The sequence below is a fragment of the Sciurus vulgaris genome (assembly GCF_902686455.1).
Source record: "Sciurus vulgaris genome assembly, chromosome: 5".
Lineage (NCBI taxonomy): Eukaryota > Metazoa > Chordata > Mammalia > Rodentia > Sciuridae > Sciurus > Sciurus vulgaris.
Window position 1 is genome coordinate 132,932,123 of NC_136465.1, and position 21,467 is coordinate 132,953,589.

At 37.0% G+C, this 21,467-nt stretch overlaps 1 protein-coding gene and 1 long non-coding RNA gene across 2 annotated transcripts in view; both read right to left on the reverse strand.

Moving 5' to 3' along the window:
- The window catches only part of LOC306661967, a 63,961-nt gene extending 50,045 nt beyond the window's left edge, over positions 1-13,916 (reverse strand). Inside the window, exon 1 of the long non-coding RNA XR_013764021.1 lies at positions 11,909-13,916. This is a non-coding gene — a long non-coding RNA (uncharacterized lncRNA). The remainder of the gene's footprint in view (positions 1-11,908) is intronic.
- Positions 6,502-9,763, reverse strand: LOC306661963 (ER membrane protein complex subunit 5-like). Its single transcript, XM_079141333.1, has one exon. It carries the CDS (start codon positions 9,711-9,713, stop codon positions 9,294-9,296), a length of 420 nt encoding a protein of 139 aa, XP_078997459.1. The 5' UTR covers positions 9,714-9,763; the 3' UTR covers positions 6,502-9,293.
- Positions 13,917-21,467: the final 7,551 nt, after the last annotated feature.

The following is a 21,467-nucleotide window of genomic DNA, read 5'->3' on the forward strand; positions in this document are numbered from 1 at the left end:
TAATGCACATTCTGATTGGGCATTCTGTTTCTACAGTACAAGTTGCAACAGAGTTGTAGAATGTGCACATTGACGCTGATAGTGCCATGTTAATTTCCTTTGTTCTGAGAAAGTGCCTACCACAAGAATATAAAAAGGGAGGATCCATATTTTGTTAATGTTACAATTACAAATACACAGAAATTAAAACAGTATGGCTCCATAACAGGAGAGCTGTAAGAATCAAGTTCATGAAAAAGTAAGCTTAGGAACATATCTGTCTCATCTTTATCCATGACTTTCCCATGTTACATTGCAAATTGGTAGGAAAATCATAGATTAATTAATTAATAAATGGCCTGAGTATTTTTGGCCACTTATTTTATGTTTACAAATTTTATGTTTATGTTTTATACACAAAAAACAAATTACAATTGAATTAAAGACCAACTGTGATTCTGTGATTTCTGGGCTTCGAGAACTACAGACTAGATATTTTGAATTAAATTTAATTTTTAAGAATACATATAAGTAAATACAAATATAAATTTATTTTGAAAGGTTTGTTAAACTGACCAAAAGAAAACAACAATAAGAAGGAATACACAGAGGGGGGAAATGATGGAATGCTAGAATCTTGTGATGCAATGGGCCCCCAGAGCAAGCCTTCACCTGAGGGAGTTTGGTTAAATCCTAAGGCCTTCAGGTTCCACCTGGAAGGTTTCATGGACCAAGAAGGACACCAGATAACCTAGGAGAAAACTTCCACGTTAAGGTAACATTCTAAAGGACTTTAGCCTCTATGTCAAAGTGAAGAAATAACCCCACTACCATATTTGGGTATATGTGAAACTCTCCACTAGGTAACAAGAACAGAAATCTCCCCTGAAAATGTGTAGCCATAAGCCATCACTCACAGTAAGTAGTTTGAGGTCTGAATGAATGTCACCTGTATGGTCTGAAAGGCCTAAACAGAGAATGTTATTTAAAGTGGTCCTGGGTTGGCAGTATTTCCACATAACAAGTAGAAGTAAAGAAATTATCTTGGAGAAATTCAACTGCATTTCAGGTCCCAACAAGCTCAAAATTCAAATAATAAAATTCTAAGAATCCAAATCTTCACCATGTCAGCTTAGGCTCAGACTTCCTTAACAAGACACCCAAAGCACAAGAAGTAAAATCAAGTATCAATAAATGGAATGGACTCAAACTAAAGAGCTTCTTCTTAGCAAAAGAAACAATCAATAAACTGAAGAGAGTAGCCTACAGAATGGGAGAAAATCTTTACCACACACACTTCAGATAGAGCACTAATCTCCAGGATATATAAAGAACTCAAAAAACTTTACACCAAAAAACAAATAACCCAATCAACAAATGGGATAAGGAACTGGACGATTGAGAGAAGAAGAAATATAATCCGTCAACAAATATATGAAAAAATGTTCAACATCTCTAGTGAGTAGAGAAATGCAAATCAAAACTACTTTAAGAATTCTCACTCCAGTCAGAATGGCAATTATCAAGAATACAAGCAACAATAAATGCTGCTGAGGATTTAAGGGAAAAGAGACACTCATACGTTCCTGGTGGAAATGCAAATGCTGCAACCATTATGGAAAGCAGTATGGAGATTCCTCAGAAAACTTGGAATAGAACCACCCTTTAATCCAACTATCCCACTCCTCAGTTTATACCCAAAGGATTTAAAATCAGCATACTACAGTGATGCAGCCACATCCATGTGTATAGAAATTCAATTCACAATAGCTAAACCAACCTAGTTGCCCTTCAACAGATGAATGGATAAAAGAAGTGTGGTATATTTACCCAATGGAATACTATTTAGCCTTAAAGAATAATGAAATTTTGGCATTTGCAGGTAAATGGATGGAGCTAGAGAATATTATGCTAAGTGAAAGAAGCCAATCCCAAAGAACCAAAGGCTGAATGTTTTCTCTGAGGTACAGATGCGAATTCACAATGGGGTGGGGTGCTTGGGAAGAATAGAGGTACTTTGAATTAGACAGGGCAGTGAAAGGAAGGGAGGGGGTAGAGGAATAGGAAGGATAGTAGAATGAATCAGACATTATTATCCTATGGACATATATGATTACATGACTGGTGTGATTCTACATCATGTACAACCACAAGAATGAGAAATTATACTCCATTTATGTATGATGTGTCCAAGCACATTCTACTGTCATGTGTAACGAATTAGAAAAAAACTTAAAAAAATAAAATTCCAAGTAAAAAAAGAATATACAGAAATCATTATTGGTGGTCAATGAACAAAACATGATTTTAAAAAGTAACTTATCAGGTTGGAGACAGGCACTCCCAAGTGGCCACCAGTTCCTCTTCTAGGTGTATTTCTAAGAGAAAATATTATTGAGGGTCAGAAAGGGCCAGGGAAGGGTGGGGGTGGAGACCCACAGTCTCTCAGGAGGCTGAGGCAGGAAGATCTCAAGTTTCAGGTCAGACTGGGCAACTGAGCAAGACCCTATCTCAAAATAAGAAATAAATAGTGCTGAGAATGTAACGCAGTGGTCAAGGGCCCCTGGGTTTAATCCCCAGTACAACAACAACAGCAAAAACTTTCGTTTACATGAATGAGGAGATGTGGATGTGTATACAGATGTCCAATACAGCATATATCAGTTATTCAGAAATAAGTGAGTTGTCCCTGGGTGAGTAAACTGTGGCCATTGAGTTCATTATCTTTTAGCAGAATGAATTAGCTTTTCTTGAATATATACCTCAAAGTCACAATGTTGAATTTTTTAAAAAATTCACTATCAAAAGGATATGGGTAGATTGATACCATTCACCCATCTAAAACTCAAATTACATGGTTATGAATACACATATTTAAAGTGTAAAAACATACTTGAGATCATAAGCATTAACCTCTGGAGACAGTTATTTCTGGGCAAGTAAGTAGGAGAGAAGTCCTGGCGAGGCAGGGGAAAGGAGAGTTGAGCTCTGTTTGCAGTGCTTACATCTCTTCTTTTTTTGTATGAGGCAGATATAAATTGAATTATGCATTTTAATCCTGGAAGGCTATTTTATTATTGTCTGTATGTTTAAAATTTTTTTAATTATATAATTTGAAACAAAATATTATATGAAATTCAGCATATAATTAATGCACATAATCATTTTCAAAAATGATTTCTTAACTGGGTATGACTTTAGAAAGAAAATCTGAAATCTACTATCCAGTATGTTTCTCATTCAACACTATAAATTCATTCAACTTCATATCAGTCTGTAATCTGGTATTATTATCCTTCAAAAAATATTCTCTCCATTTTCATATTATGAAAATGTTCTAAAACTCATATAAGAATTAAAATGGACATTCAATAAACATATTTTTGTCCTTTATCTAGATGAAAGTTAAGAATGGTTCTAAAATATCACCTAAGAATATCATTTATAGCAGCTAATATTAATAGTCAATATTCAATTTTCCCTAACTCTGCCCAAATGGGATTTTTAGTCACTTCATTTGAATAAGGATTCAGATCCCATGCTTTTGTTGGTATTGCTATTGTTTTTCAGTATTTTAAAATCTTAAGCATCCTTCCTCAATTTCTTTTTTCCTTCATGACCTTCTAAAAAGTCCAGGCCATCTGTATAGTAAAATATTTGTCCTTATGGGGAAAAATTTAACAGCTGATTCTATTTTTAATTTAGCCTCAAGAGTATATGAGCATTTGACTCTTGATGTGATCTTCCTTTCAATGTTAACTCAAGGAATTGCTAGTTTACCTATACCAGATCCAGATAAATGTGAATCCCATGGGAAAAGACTGTGTATAGTGTCCAGCACCTGTACTTCATTTTCTAGCATATTTACCAAGTCATAAGAAACTGGTATGAAGAGATGTAACCACCCAGAAGAATGGAAGTGAGCACACTTTCCATTACTGAGCTAGCACACCGAAGGTGTATATGAAAGCTAGAGCAGATGGTTTCCTAGAGCAAAGGCTGGCTGAGCCACCTCAGTCTCATCTCCGGTGACCACACGTGTCTCAAATGTAGAGCAGCACTTAGAAAACACAAGACCTTCACTATGTTGTTGATATGAATATTGTATCCTTTTTTGTCCTGAAATTTCTCTCTTTTTTTTTTTATTTAGAAATTTTTTATTCTGGAAATTTTCAAACATAAACAGAAAGTAGACAGAAATGTATAATGAATTGACAAGTACTCAATAGCCACCTTAGAAATCCTACAATTTAAATTTTTTAATTAATTTTTTTTAATTTTTACAGACTGCATTTTGATTCATTGTACACAAATGGGGTGCAAGTTTTCATTTCTATGGTTGTACACAATGTAGATTCACACCATTCATGTAATCATACATATACATAGGATATGTCTCTTTCATTCTATCTTTCCATCCCCCACTCCCTCCCTTCAATTTTTGCTTTATCAAAGGCCAAACTTGGGGCTGGAGTTGTGGTTCAGTGGTAGAGCGCTTACCTAGCATGTGTGAGGCACTGGGTTTGATCTTCACCACCACATACAAATAAATAAATTAAATAAAGGTCCATCAACAACCAAAAAAAAAAAAAAAAATTTAAAAAAAGGCCAAACTTGTGGGTTTGTTGACTAATATAGGATTCCCTAACTTAAATATTTCACATGTTAAATAGTCAGTTGAGAAACCTGCTTTCTACACCAGGCACTAAATGAGGTTCTGCAGAAACAAAGGTGAACAAGATACTACTCTTACAACCAAATTTAGTAATTCTTTTTTTTTTTTAAGGATGTTGAACTTTTTTTTTTAAATAAAATCTTTTTTATTTTTACAGGCTGCATTTGATTCATTGTACACAAATGGGGTACAAGTTTTCATTTCTATGGTTGTACACAATGTAGATTCACACCATTCATGTAATCATACATATACATAGGGTAATTCTGTCTGTTTCATTCTACTATCTTTCTGTTCCCCATCCCCTTCCACCCTGTTTTCCTCTACAGCATCCAAAGTTCCTTGATTCTTCTCTTCCCTCCGGCCACCCCCTTCAATATATATTGTCATGCACTTATCAGAGAAAACATTCAGCCTTTGATTTTTTTTTTGGGCTTGGCCTATTTCACTTAGCATGATATTTTCCAACTTTATCCATTTACCAGCAAATGCTATAATTTTATTCTTTATGGCTGAGTAACATTCCATTGTGTATATATAGCAGTTTCTTTATCCATTTGTCAATTGAAGGGCATATAGGTTGGTTCCACAATCTAGTTATTGTGAATTGAGCTGCTATGAACATTGATGTGGCTGCATCACTGTAATAGCCTGATTTTAAGTCCTTTGGATATAAACTGAGGAGTGGGATAGCTGGGTCAAATGGTGGTTCCATTCCAAGTTTTCTGAGGAATCTCCATACTGCTTTCCAGAGTGGCTACACCAATTTGCAACTCCACCAGTAATGTATGAGTGTGCCTTTTCCCCCACATCCACACCAACACTTATTATTGCTTGTGTTCTTGATAATAACCTTTCCATGGAGTTAGATGAAATGAAACTTCTCTTAAAGTTGAGTAAATTTGGTACTCGGGTGAGGCCTACTGAGTATTGGGAGTCTGACTGTCAATGCAGAATGGTCATAATAGTACCACATTGTCCTTTCATCTAACTTCCCTTTCACCATACTGTCATGTAACCTATACCACCATTCACTGAATATTTTTAATAATATAGAGACACGATGAGAATCTGATTACGGAAATGCTTCCCCTTATGCCCGTTTTAGGCCTTAGATCTCAAACTGGGAATTACATCTTTGGGTCCCCTGATCCTCAGGCCTTTGTACTTACAGTAAATTATACCAACTTTACTGGTTCTTCAGCTTAGAGAGTCATGGGACTTTCTGACCTCCATGTTGGTATGAGCCAATTTCCATAATGTCTTCCTCTAGATATCTACATATAGGCTATTGATTCTGCTTCTCTAGAAAACCCTGACTAATAAACTGTTGTTATTTGTATCAGTTTTAATATTGATTTTATTGGGTTTTCCCATTAAGTACGATATCAAGTGGGGGGGCTGAAGTATGCACTGAGAGAGCTCCCTTAGATGTTTATTTTATTAATTATTTTCTGCTTTTTCAAGAATGAGTATTTCATTTCATTCAAAGCATTTTTAGAATTTCTAGAAAATTTATGATTTTTTCATTTCCTTTGTAGATTAAATACATATATTTATGCATGTATATATTTTATGTTTAGATTACCATATATGTGACAAATATAGGTACACTTATATATTTATCACTTTAACTTAATTACAAACACTCAAAAAATAATTGACCAAAATGAATATCAAAGTCAATTCCTCTGAATCTAAAACCAAAAGCAAACTTCTTCCTTTTCAGATGGAAAGAAAATGGTAGTTACAGGCAACCACACAGTTTTTTTTTTCAAATAAAACTTTTTTTAAAATGTAGTTTTAATAATAACTAAATAAATTGAGTAAATAATGTATTTTTTTTCAAGGCAAGACAATCACTTATTTATTGGACAGGGCAAGATCATTTAAAGAGAGAAAACATATTCAAAAATGTGTTTAGCTTGGTGTTATAGGCATTGATGCTCACAACAAACAACACTATTCAATACGTCATGGAAATGGGCCACATACAACCAGAAAGATGCTGCCATGCCACTCAAAAATAAGCCACAATGCTTGGGAAACAATTAGGGAGTTACAGAGCATAATAGTCTCCAATTCACCAATCGCTGTTTTCTGCCATTGGGCCATTAGCCCATAATATTGGCTGGTTCCCTGGTTATTGAATCTTCCTGTATTCTAGAGGACTTGATTGGTACGCACTTCACACACTTCTGAATTGTCACTGAAATTATAGTCAACTGAAGAATTAGCTAGCTCTCACCACTATAGTTTTGAACTACCTTAGGCAATAAAGAACTCACTATCTCATAATGATGTAAATAAAATCCCACATTTATCACGGTTATAATGCACCCAAATCACCTTTAGTCCAATGGTACATACTTCGAAAAGACAGCAGAAATTCAGTGGAGTAAGTTTTAAGAGAGATTTGGGGAGCTCACCTGGCCTGAGGTGTAAGAGGTGCTGACAAAGACAGACACACCTGAAAACTGCTATGTCAATTATTTGCCAAATTATTTGGCATCATTTTTTAGTAGGACTTTTGCGAACGGGCTGGCAAAGATATATTTCAATGTTCATTCTACAAATTTGCCAAAATACTATAAGCCATAGTATACCATGAATGATTGGCTATTCAGCATAAGATTAATCTGAGAACCCCGTGAGGTATCTGGCCCTCCTTCCTTAAATTCATTCGTTTACCAGTTACTTCCTTATACTACAGTAAGAGTTCTCAAAATGAGAACAAATTTTTCATGATAGAGAAAATCATTTTTAGGAAGCCAATCACAAAAGACTAGATAGTGTATGAATTCATTTATATTAAATGATCAAAATAGGTATATATAGAGAGATATAAAGCGAAGTAGTGGTTGCCTAGGGCTGGGGAACATTGGGAAGCAATAAGAGACCACTGCCAAAGGCACAGGGTTACTTTTAGTGTGATTAATGCTCTAAATTTGTCTGTGATCATGGGTGCACAACTTTGTGAATATAAAAATCATTAAGTTGTACCCTTTAAATGGGTGAATTACAAGGTATGTGAACTATATGCCAATAACATTGTTACAAAAACATTAAGAAAGGAAGACAGCCCCAAAATAGAAGAAAGCAGAAGGCTCTCCCAAATCAAGCCATACCTGAGGAAATGGTAGACAATCCCTGTTTCCCACATGCTATTTTGACTTCATCACTTTAATCCCTGACTTCACATTTTAACACATTTCTAAATTATTTTAGGTTATCAGCAGATTTCTAACTTTGTTCTCCTTAGAGATCAAAGTCAGTGTTCCACTAAGTTGGTAAAACAAAACAAACAACAATCAAAATCCAATGACAAAATAATCTCATCCTTTGGGGCTGTGCATGACCAGGCAGAATGGAAGAGCCGAGGTTCATTTCCAATGGAAAAAATGCCATCAGGAATAAGGACATCTTATGATTCTTGCCTAAAGCACATTTCCTTTTCAAAAGTGCACACATTTATTCCCTTTACACCTATACAATTCGTACAATTACAACTGTTCAATTCAACAAAAGTAATGTTCTCTATCAAGAAATACTGAGCTTCCTGCTCAAAGAGCTAGCCACATTTTCCTTAAGAGTAAAATTACTATTTTTGAAAAAATTCAACTCTGTATACATTTTCATCTTTGGCACGATACAGTGAAGATTGAAAACTCTAAGCTGGTTACAATTTCTGAAATGAATTTAATTTTCTAAAATATTCAATATATTAGTTCCAAATATTTAGAATATATTTGGCCCAATTCTTTTGAGTTTGCCTTTAGATTAATGAGAAGCTTCCATTATCTTCACTAATTTAGTAAGAAATAAACTAACACAGACTTTGAATAAGTAAAACTGGCTAATGACATGTAATCGGTGTTCCTCAGTGGTTATGATTGTTCCACAGAAGGAAGAAAATGAAATCACAAATGGCATTTTTGTTCTATCTTCAACTATTCTTATACTACAAAGTTAGGAAAAAATTTTACAGCTAAATGAGAACACAAGCAGCATTGCAGCAAGTTAAACTTGTTAGGTGCATTTGTTATGACAGAATTTCTGACGCAAAAATTGCACACTGTACACAGAACCTCAGAGAAGTGATGAAACAAGACACCTGATGTTAGAAGGTATATGGGAGTGGGGTGGGGTGAGGATCAAGGATAAATTAAGATCGGGCAAGGATCCTGGAAAAAAAAGGACACATAAGAAAAACTGAGAAGTCACCATTTTGGTCTCATTAGGGAAGTCCATTTGATAACAATTGAAGACCATTTTATTATAGTTCATGCTGCAAAAATGCAGTAGTCACACAGTATTTCCAAAAGGATTCCTAAGAACTAGTGCAAAAGAAATCTAAGAAAATAAACACAAACACCAACATTTTTCAAGGAAATGTGTTCAAAACAGTGACTTTCACAAAAGATGCGAATTTGTTTCAAATGCAAATATATATGAAAGATCAATGGCCCATTTTGTAGATAATTTACACGGCATCTATGATTTTTTTAACAATGTACAAACAAAGGGCACAGATTTTTCTTTTTTTAATTAGGTCTGAAAGATCAGTAAAAAATACTGAGGGGGTGGGGGAAGTGTTTTAGACCCCAAACTCCAAGATTCAACTCTGTGTCCTGTCCTGTTACTCTAATCTGTGAAAGCCTCCTCGGCGGCGCAGTGATTCGAGTTTTCGTGACTTCGGTGATGGGTCGGAGGCCAACGCCTCTGGATGGGAAGAACCTGTGGTATCCGGAGGCCGGAAGAGTCCTCGACCACGATGATTAAATACATAAAACGACGGGTGATTCCTTAGGGTGTCGGAGGTCTCGTTTCTTAGTTCTGAAGCGGCATCCAGGTCTTTAAACTCCCCTGCAATATGCACTGTACCGTAACAGGTAACTGCAAAGGCCAGAAGCGTCTGAAGAACTGTGTCCATTGGCAGTGATTCGTCTTCTCTGTCCGTTAATCGCATATATGAACGATGCTGCGCGGCAGAAAAGGCGGCGTGGGCCAAGGCAAAGAGGCCGATTCCTACCAACCCCTTCCTCAGCGATGGCGCCATGATTCGGAAAGAGCTACAGCCCAGAAAAAAAAAAAAAAAAGAGCGAAGGGCGGCGGAGCTGTTCCTTCCTTCACCGGCGGGCGTCCGCGCGGCGCGGAAAAGTGACGTCACGGAAGCCCTGGGCGCCAGGTCAGTAATGTATATTTTTTGATAGGTAGATTTATATATGCATTTTATATAGAATAGTATATAGCAAAAAAAAAAAAAAAAAGAAAATCAATTACAACTACCCTCAATAGTGTAGAATTACGTGGATGGATTTTATAAACATGAATGTTAAATGCAAGAAGTCAGACAAAAGCATGGTTAAATACAATTTACATAAAAGTATAAAAAAAAAAGGGGGGGGAGGGGGACCCAAAACTGTGCTGTTAGAAGTCAGGATTGTAGTTACTAGTCAGGGAACAGGGTAGTGACTGTAAGGAAATATATTGAGGCTTCTGAAGTGAAGTCATGTTCTGTTTTTTGATCTGTGTACTAGGTGTCTAGTTTCTGAAAATTCTTGGATCTATATACTTATTATATTACTTATTGATTTTTTCTTATCAAATTATACACAACTTAAAAGCTTAAACAATAATTATTATATTAGTTTGGGGAACAGGAAATGGAGAGAGGTTTAGCTGGGTACTTCTCTCTCAGGGCCTCTCACAGATTGGGGCTGCTCTCATCTGAACACTGAATTGGGGCTGGAGGATCTGCTTCCAAGATGGTGCACTCATTCAGCTACGGGTGGAAGCCTCATTCCTTCACTAACTCTTGGCAGGGCCCTTACTTCTCACCCATCACCACTGGACTGCATGAATGTCCTCACAGTGAGGTAGCTGGTTTCCTGCAGAGCAAGTGGTTCAAGGACAAAGAGGAAATCACAATGTCTTTTATGACCTAGTTTGCAACTTACACACTACACTTCCAGCATTTTCTATGCACTGTAATAAATCACTATATCTGACCCAACTCAGGAGGAGCAGAATTAGGCTTTACCTTTGAAGAGGCAGGAGTAGCAGAGAATTTGTGGACATATTTTAAGACCACAATATATACTGGTAATTTTCTAAATGTCGATCATATATCAATTAGCAGTTAAAATAATACAGTTTTTAAAATGAACATTATTAAAATGTTATTTAAAATGTTCTTTTAAAATGAATATCATTAGAGAAAAGTGTTTCTTCCCCATACTATTTCTTCTGTGTCGAGGGAGTGTGAGTTTAGCTCTTTAAGCCTCTCCTGACACAATCCACCCCAACACCAGCCTACCCTACTGCCCTCCCTGTCCCAGTGAAGGTGATCCATGATCCATCTGGTGATCAGTTGGGGATGAATAATTGAGGCTTACTTGGTTTATCTTCTTCACTTTCTTCCATAGTCAGTATATCTCTTGGAATAACTGCTTCATGGCAGGATTTTATAGTTTGGGAAGTATTATTTGAAGACTTTTGAGAGCTGTGCTTTGAACACTGAGAAATAAAATTGGGAGTAGAATTTGTAGACCAAAATAACCTGTCAAGAGACAACTCACAGGGAGTGGGTTCATGACCATGAGCATATGGGTAGGGAATGGCTCCCTTGTTGATTGGTAAAATCTTACTTTTACCTAAGGTTTTTAACAATTGTGTGGTTTACATTTTACTATTACAGAACTACCTTGGCAATGTGACGGCTGCTTATGGTCGTTTTGTTCACAGACTTGTGAATGTTTCATGGAGACAGAACTATACATATGGGTAGTGTGATAGCTTTCTACTATTGTAAAAAAAAAATACTTGAGATAACTTAAAAAGAGGATAATTTTGTTTGAACTTCTGGGCTGTGAAAGTTTCAGTCCATAATTGGTTGACCCTATGGCTTCTGGCCCTGTGGCAAAGCAGCATATTGTTTTGGGAGCATGTAAAGGAAGCTTATTTCCCCCTTTAACCAGGAATGAGAGAGAGAAGAGACCTGAGTCTCAAAGTCTCTTCTAAGGGTATATTAGTCAGGGTTCTCTAAAGGAAGAGAATCAATAGGAAGTATGACTATGAAAAGGGGATTTACTAGATTGGCTTACAAGACCAGAAGCTGAATAGTCCACAGTGGCTGTCTGTAGTTAGAGAGCTGGAAGAACTAGCTGCTGCACAGTCCAAGAGACAGAAGCCCCAGAACAAGAAGGATCAATGGTGCTACCCTAGTCCAAGACCAAGGCTTCTGTAAACTACCTGGAGAATCACTGGCAAAGTCCGCTTTGGATGAGTGAAGAAGCAAGAGTCCAATATCCTGAGACAATCGTAGCAGCTATCAAGAACCCATTCGAGAAGAGCCAAGCTTGCATCCGCATCTGCTTCCTTGTTCTTCAACTTTTATTCCATCCTGGGCAGTGCTGCCCAGGCTTAGGGAGGGCCTCCACTTCAGTTCACTATCCCACATTCCAGTCATTCCTAGATACGCCCTTGCACACCCAGAAGCTTCTTAGTCATTGGCATCTCTAAATCCAATCAAGTTGACAATTCAAATTAACCATTACAGAGAACATGCCCCAAATGTCCAAAAGACTTTCCACAGGTCCCAGTTCTTAAAGGTTCCACCACCTCCCAAAAGCACCATAGGCTGGGGAACAAGCCTTTAACATGTAGGCCACTGGGGCACATGTATCCAAACCATAGTGAGCAGCCTCACTCAAATCATCTTTGGGCTGTGCAGGCCTCAGCAAAGGCACGGAAGAGGAATACCTGGGGATGGGGGACAGGTGGTAAAGAGGTACAGTTCAAATATTGGGAAAGGGATGTGCCACTAGACCAAATGCTAAAGGCTTTATATTTTAGGCTGTTACATCTTACAGCCAAAGCAAAGACTCAAGTCTAAGAAAGAGACAAACATTCCACATCAGATGTTAGAAGACAGAATAATTTCTGTTGCTTTAAATGAGTCCCATACATACTCTAGAACACGGGGAAATAATAGCTGTACATTGTCAGAGCCAGTCTCTAGAAAAGCGGCACTCAATAAGCTGCTCTAAATTCCACTCTGAAGTTAGAGCCAAGGAGGAACCCGTGGAAAATCTAAGCCTGCAATTGTGAGGTTTGTACACAAGTTCAAGAGTGAGAAAATATGTAAGAGTTACTGAGTGTGCTGCAAGGTAACCATATCAGTGTAGGTGGCATGCAGGTGTTTTAAGAGAATCTGCCTTAGAATGGAATTCAGCAGCACAAGAAAGCAGAGGTAGTAAAAAACAAAGAGTTTTCACTGGACCCCCCCAAAGGTAGCAGTTCTCAACCTCAGCAACACATTATAATCACAAATTTCCAAACCTCTAGGGTGGTATCTAGACATTAGTATTGTGATATTTCCTTAGGACAAAATATATGAAGTGCCTAAACTTGAACCTAATAATTGATATCTATTAAATAAATGTTAACACCCACCCAATTTCCTCTCCTACATGGTGTAGTCTTTCACTTTCCGATGATGATCAGAAAAGTTATATAAGGAACTTAATTATCTTACTAACATTTTCCCCCACAACAACAGGTAATCCTGTTACTGTCCAGGGGTGCTGGGTTAGTTGTCTTCACCCAGCAAAGAATTGAAGAACAGGACACAGAGACAGCAAGCAACCAGCAGGTTTATTGCAAAAGCGGCAGAGATACAGGACCAAAGAGAAAGGGTCCAGAGATGGGAATCAGTGGGGGAGTTTTGACCTGTTCTTTTTATGATCTTTGGACTCTCCTCCTTTCCTTATCTCCTCCCCTGTCCTTGTTCTCACTATTATTGATTGGTGCCCCCTCCGTCCATGGGTCTGTTTTTGTTTTTCTTTTGGATCCTCGATTTAGGAGTGCAAGTAGGACATGCCTGTCCCACTGGGTTCCCCCACCCTGCCCCTGCCAGTGCCCAGGAGCACTTTCATTAACCAGGAAGCTGACTTCATCAGGAGACCCTCTCCATGCTCCTTTGTTCTGGCCCTGTCCCAACCTCCTCACTTGCCATTTTGCCCTGGCTGCCTAAACTTTCCGTATCTCCCTCAATCCAACACTGCAATTTAATCTATGAATCTGAGAAAAGTATTATCCGAAGAGTCATTTTTCTGTGGACTTTTCATGGTCTCATAACCCCACCCACCTTTCCTTCATTTCCCCTTCCCCTGGCTGAATATTGTTTCCCAGTTCTTCAGCCCAGACATGCATTGCTACCACTTGACCATGAAGATATAGGATACTTACACGTAAGAGTAAGTTGAGTAGTAGGGAAAATAAAATTCCCAAAATTTGATGTTTCCATGATATTTTTAGCTATTTTATGGCTGGCTGCTTTCCAGGAAAGAAAGTTGTCTCTTCCTTCAGAAACTTGCTCATTCAATCAAAGGATTTTTATTTAGATCTTTGAATATTTTGAAAGTGCTTTCCAAAGACAAGAACTTTGAGCCACTGAGGGATAATTTAAAGAGACAAGATATTGAAGAGTTTGCCACAGAGCCACTCATGGCCTGATTAACAAGCCATTGTTCCAGCTTCCAGATTCATGAGATTCTTCCTTCTCTGTTCAATAAATACTGGCCACATTCTCATGCTCATTATGCACATTTGATTCTTATCTTACTTCTGAGTATTTATTAATTTATTTGATTTTTTTGTCTCTATATTAAGCAGAATATTTTTGGTTATTAAAAAACATTTGATTGCCAATTATTATGGTTTTCTATTATGAACTTATTAATGATTTCTTGCTTGTTTATTTCATTCCTGATAACTTTCATCTCTAATTTTGACATGAACCTTAACCTGTTTTCCAGATTCATAATTGTTGCAGAGAACAACATGTTCTATTGGATTCACTTGAAATAGTGTCACAAATTACTCTTGTAAATATTGTGAGCCAGGTGCAATGTCATGTTTGCCTCAGTTAGTTATTGCTCTTGGCTTTGCCTCAACCAATGCTCAGATCATATTCAATAGATGAGACTTATTTGGGTCTCACTTTGCCAGCAAAGCTGAGGGAGCTGTCTCTCTGCTTGTCTTGATGGGTTCTGTTTAACATCATCATGATTCCTGATTACATCCCTTTTCTCTTGCTGTCTGTCGTTCTCTGTAGGGCTCAGTTCTTGGCCCACTGTCCCTGTTCTTTTAGGTTCCATTACTTAACATGATAGCTGGATGGCAGCCTTGGAAAGAGATTCTAAACTGAAGATTTATCATTCTGCAAAGGAGTTATAGTCAAAATTTATTTCAAATCTCAGGGCTTTGAAGATAAAGTTGTTGATACCCTAAACTTTCTTTGAAGTGTAAAGAAGCTTCATAATCAAAACCAAACTTGATATATATGTCTTTAAATACTAATGCTTCCTGAAATTATTCTTATAATAGCGATGATGTTATTCCTATTAACACTTATTGAGTACTAAGTGTACTGTATGTTCTAAAGAATTTGTGTGTGTTAGTCTCATTTAATCTCATAACAGTTCTATAGAGATTTCTTTTTATTCTTGATTTTTGATAAGGCAAAAGAAATTAATATGTCCAAGATCACTCAGCTACTAAATAGTGAAACCATGATTTGAGTCCTATATAAATCTGATTCCAGACTCTATAGTTCTTAATCACTATTCATTGTAATAGAGATAAAATTGGTAACTAAACAAACCGATATTCTAGTCTCATCTTTCGGAGTCAAGTTAATTGGTTGTAAGTGATGCTTTATCAACTTTCATTTATGAAGGCAGCAATTTTAATGTCTTTAAAAAATCTAAGAAACTTTTCGTCTTATTAATTCAATAAACAATAGTTTGGCAAACATTTACCAATTAACATGCTATGTATGAATAGAATACAAGTGAAAAAAGACAGTTTTTGTTTCAGATTGTTTCCAATCAGATAAAGGAGGCACACATGGAAAAAAATCTTTGAAATATAATGGGATAAACCTTCTTGATGGGGGTTTGAGGGTGTATGAGGGTGGGGGGAAGCAAACCACTCCATTTGGATTTATGGCAATATGTCAACAAATTCTCATGCTCATGTAACATCTCAGAGATTCAACTACTCTAGAAAGAATCTAAAACTTTCTTTCATAATCAAGTCATCTATTCCCCAAGAGTTGCATTATGGCATAGTGATTTAATAGTGTAACTTGTGGAGCCAGGGTACCTGAGTTTGAATCTTGATTTAATTTTTAGCAACTTACTTAACCTCTCTGCATTTCACTTTCTTCATCTGAAAAATAGCAATAATTTTAATAACAGAATTGTTGTGAGAATTGGATGAGTTAATATATGTGAATTCTTTAGAACACTATCTGACATATATTAAGCACTACATGTTTTAGTTATTATTATTAATTATAAATAAATATATTGATCTTCAGTAGAATACATTCATAAGGATAGAATGGGTATCTTTCTTCAAATGGACCAGGTAATACTAATGAAAATACTAATGATAATAATGATTAGTGAGTTACTAATATAGTAGAGGTACCATGCTAAGGTCTGGGGTCCAAATTCAATTCAGGATCCTAGGATTACTCAAGGGAGCTTATAATAAAATGCAGACCAAAAAATACTAACCAAAATGTATTAGGATAAATGATGTTTAAATATAAGGTGTTATAGGAAGATGAATGAAAGAATTAACTTAGTCCCCTGATTAGATCCAGAAATGCATCAAAGAGATATTTAAGGGGCTGGGGAGATAGCTCAGTCGGTAGAGTGCTTGCCTCACAAGCACAAGGCCCTGGGTTTGATCCCCAGCACCCAAAAAAAAAAAAAAAAAAAAAAAAGATATTTAGACCTTGAAAGAATCCAACCAAATGAATATGAAGTTCATAAGAGACATAGAGTACAGCATGGCAAAGATATGAAGAAATAATAGATGAGCAGAAAGCTGAAGACTCCTGGGATGCATGCAGAACAGTGGAGATGAGTAGGGAAATGAGGACTGATTCTTATGAAGGGTCTTGTAGTCAGCTGAAGACAGTTAACGATTCTCTAAACTTAAGAGAAAGCAATATCACAGAATAATATTTGCATTTTAAAATGTCACTCCTATATCACTGTGAGGAATGGACCTTTTTAGTGCATTAATAAAATTGTACAAATTAATAGGTTTCACTATAACATCTCCACACATGCGTGTAGCATACATTAAGGAATGGGTTTGAAGAAGGAATCAACACCAAAAGCTGGGACAGAGATTATTGCAGGACTGGGGGCATAACTCAGTGGTAGAGCATTTACCTAGCCTATGAGGGGCCCTAGGTTCCACCTGAAGCACAGCAAAAAAATAAAATGATATGAAAAATTATTGCAATGATCCTGTCTCCTCAGAATAGATTATAAAAGGTAAGAGAGCATGTTAGTGATGGAGAAGCAAAGAAGGGGACAGATTTGAGATGTATATACCAAGCTTTAATGTAAATTTCATGTATCTAAATTAATCCAAGTGTACAGTCTTAAATAGAATGAATATAACACCTATATTTCTCTGAATTGGAAAAGAAATTCCATTTACATTGAATTATTAATTTGAAGAGGATTTCCTTTCATTTTATTCTTGTCAATTAATCAAATTTAGAATTTTTAATAGTCTAGTTTGATCTTAGAAGGATGAAGGTAAAGAAAGAATTTATTCTTAAATCTGAATCTAATATCCTTCAAAAAAGGAAGTTTCCCTCATAATCACCTGCAGTACTAAAAGATGAAATTAAAACCTAGATGAACTATCATAAGAAAGTATTATTTTTTAAAATACTTTCATTTGTGCATTATAGTTATACATAATAGTGGGGTTCATTTTGACATAATCACACAAGCATGGATTTAATTTGCTGCCTTTCAGTTCCCAGGTGCTTTCTCTTTCCCTGCCCTGCCCCTACACCCCTTCCTCTACTCTACTGGTCTTCTATTTGTTTGTTGTTTTTTAAATTGATGCTTTATACATAAAAGCGGAATTCACTGTTGTACATTTATACTTGTACATAGTTGTAATTTTTGTCAGATTCATTCCTCTTTTCCTCCTTCTTCCATTTCCTCCTCCCTCCCCGTCAGTCTCCTTCCTCTGCACCATTACTCTTCCCTCTATTTTTGCTAGAGCCAATCCACCACCAAGTTATGGAACCAGCCCATGTGCCTGTCAGCAGGTGAATGAATAAAGAAAATGTAGTATGTATCTACGATGGAGTTGTACTCATTCATAAAGAAGAATGAAGTTTTGGCATTTCCCACTACATGGAAGGAACTGGAGATCATTATGCTAAATGGAATGCGACAGACTCAGAAAGTCAAGGGTCGAATGTTTTCTCTCATATGTGGAAACTAGAGCAAAGTAAGGGAGAAAATAAATATTCTTATTTTTCTATTCCTAAACAGGAGACCAAACACATTTCAGAAATAATACACAGAAATTTTCAAGTAATGGCAGGGAATCTAAATAACTTCTCAATAAAAGTTCTCATTTGAAGAAGAGGACACTCAAGTGACCTTGCAAAGGTCACAAAATCCATAACCTGGTCCATGACTTCTGACTCCAGCCCAATTCACCTTCTGTAATCACATGCATGGTGTTGTCTTGTGGGAAGGAATCATTTTTATTCCTGTGTGATTCTCTAGACAGAGATTCTCAGTCACAGTCCTACTGACATCTTGGACTGGGTAATTCTTAGTTGTGGGGCACATTCCTGTGCAATGCAGGTTTGACAGCATTTCTGGTTCTGCCCCACCAGCTGCCAATAATACCCACCCCTGCTTCGCGCTGTTGTAACAACCCAACCAAAAATGTTTCTTGACATTTCAAAACAACCTCCAAAGGGCAAAAATCACCCTTTTAAGATCAACTATTCTAAAGCCTTTCTATCCCTAAAATGCCATGAACATTAGTCAAAAGAGGAAGAATTCAAGAAACTTTGTACAATTTCTCATGAAAATTCTAAATCTCTTTTATACTTTCCACAATCGTCTTAACCGTTTTCTCAAAAGGTTTGGCACCTATTTGCCCGTTCTCTGACTCTCCAGTTGCCATGAGTCTTCCCTGTCTGCTCCCAGTTCACTCCTTGTTATTCCCAGCTCTGCTGTGTATCACAGGAAACTGCATTCCCAGGCTCCCTTGTCTTCTGGCTTCTAGGTGGGTTCTGCCAATGGGAGGTCTAGAAAAAGCTGGAAGTGGAAAAGAGGAAAGAAGCCAGAGCACTGCTCTCTCTCTCTTTCTCTCCTCTTTTGATAATAGTTGCTAAGTTGCCACCACGGCTCCTACTCCTGCTAGGCAAGTCCTTCATGTGGGGTCCCTGCCATGGCCCGGTCTTCCACTAGGTGGCTCTGGATCCTGGCCTCTGATAGCTTCTCTGATTCTCTAGGTCCTTTAGGGTGGTAGCGACTTCCTACTGTGTGCTATCTCTGGTTTACCTCACCAACCCATTGGGTTTCTCACATTTTCCATCACCTGTGTAAGAACTTGCTATAGAATGAGTTGTGGTCCCCTAAAATCCACAGGTTGAAGCCTACCCCTACTGTAGAGGAATTTGTAATAAAGAAGTAATTAATTTTAAATAAGGTCATAAGGGTGGAACCTTGAGCTGATAGGATTATTATCCATATAAGAGGACACCCTAGAGTATGCAGTCTCTCTTCCTGCCCCATGTGGGGATGCAAGGAGTTGTCTGTGAAACAGGAAAAAAAAAAAAAAAAAAAAAAAAAAAAAAGAAGAAGAAGAAGAAAGAAAAGAAAGAAAAAGAAAAAAGCCTTCACCAGGAACTGAATTTGCCTGCACCTTGATCAAATTTGCCTGCACCTTGATCTTCAAATTTTTAGTCTCCAAAATTCTGAGAGAAAAAAATGTCTGTTGTTTAAGCCACTCAGTCAAATGTTACTTTGTTCTAGCAGCTCCATCTGACAGGACCTTGCATAATGGTTTCACTGTTTGAAATGGCTAGAGGGTTTCTTGTTTCTTGCCAATCCCGACCAGCAAAGTTCTTTATACCATTGATACCATGTCATATTTATTGAGCTTCGAATAGGTCTGACATCGTGCAGAAGACATTTTTTAAAATTTCTTCTTAGTTCTCTCAACAACATTATAAGGCAGACAAAATGATAGGACATAAGTATCACAGGTTTTGAATCACTGAATCATAACTCCTTCCCTTACTGACTGAAGGACCTAAGAAAAATGCATCTCTCTGGCCTTGGTTTCCTAAAATGGGTCTAGTAATAGCACTAATGTAAGAGGGTTATTCTAGACTAAATGAATTATTCTAAGTTCTTAGACTACTTTTAAAGCATATAGTAAGCTCTCTGTAAATCTAAATGTTATTTTTAACTCCAATTTACCGAGTGCCAATTATGTGTCAAGTGGTGTGCACTGAGGATATAAACACAAATAAGTAACCATTAACATCACCAAGGAGTTTCATTATATTAGAGGCAAACACATGAACTGGTAAATATAACAAAATATGGCAATTTTATTGATGTACTTTATGGGAAAGACAACATAATCAGCAGCCAAGATTTGGAAGGCCTTTCGTAGGTTTGAATGCCATTTCAGCCAGTTACTGAGTCTGGGTAAGTTACCTAACTTCTCTAAGTCTCAGTGTTCTCACCTGCAAAATGGGGGTAGCTCAGTGGTAGAGTGCTTGCCTAGCACATGTGAGGCCCTGAGTTGTATCCTCAGCACCACATAAAAATTAATAAATAAAATAAAGGTATTGTGTCCATCTACAACTAAAAAATATTTTTTTTTAAATGGGGGTAATAATAGTACCTATGTCATAAGGATATGATGAAAAGAAATGAGACCATAAAAACACAGTTTCTGGTCTAGTTCCTGGAAGGTAGACTGTGCTCATGGAAGCATTATTATCTTTTAGGATTAATAAAGAAGCACAGAAGAGGTGTTCTAACTCAGCAGGTCTCCCCCAAGTTACCTAGTTCTTGGCCATCACTCTATTTGTGGTTGACAATAACCCCCTTCCTTAACATTTACTCCTCAGAAGAGGTGAGTCCATGACATCTTTCTAGTATAAGCATAAATCACATTAGACAATTTCTTGGCAGAATTTATTAAAGCTAAACACGTACACAGAACAGTTCTACTCATGCACATATATCCAGGAATGCATATACATATCAGAGGACATGTAAAAGAATGTTTATAGCAGCTTTATTCATAATAGAGAACCAAATGCCCATCAACAGAATGGATAAATACATACATTGTGATATATTCATATACAGTGGAATATTACATAGCAATGAGAATGAACTACAGCTACATGCAATAACATAGATGATTCTCACAGACAAAATGCTGTGCAAAACAAGCCAGAGTGTATAATTTATTATTCCCTTTAGAGAAGGTTTAAGACCAGGCAATATGAATCCGTAGTCATGGTTGCCATGGTTGCCCTGCTTCTGAGAGGGGGAGTATATAGATATGTTTACCAACCAGTTCTTAAAATAATAAGAGCCTAAATTTGATAGTATTTGCCAATTTCCTTGGTGAAAATACTCCCATTATGGTAGGTTACAAGTTAACAAGATGATGTCACTGGACACAGACTTATTCAGACTTGAGACGCCTATGTGTACAGTCTGCTCTGGAAAATTGGCATGAGCCAGCTTCAGCACACTGCCCAGATGTGGCATGGAGGAGCACACAGGCATATACCCATTCACAGAGCTACACACTTAAGATTCATTTATTTTACTATATGTGTACTGTACGTTAATAACAAGTAAGTTTTAAGTGTCTGAGATGGTGAATGTATTTAAAACCGATGTTCACGAGAGGAAGATCC

Bases quoted from the DNA above. Each gene is read 5' to 3' on its own strand.
- LOC306661963 (XM_079141333.1), bottom strand. From the start codon at position 9,713: ATGGCGCCATCGCTGAGGAAGGGGTTGGTAGGAATCGGCCTCTTTGCC.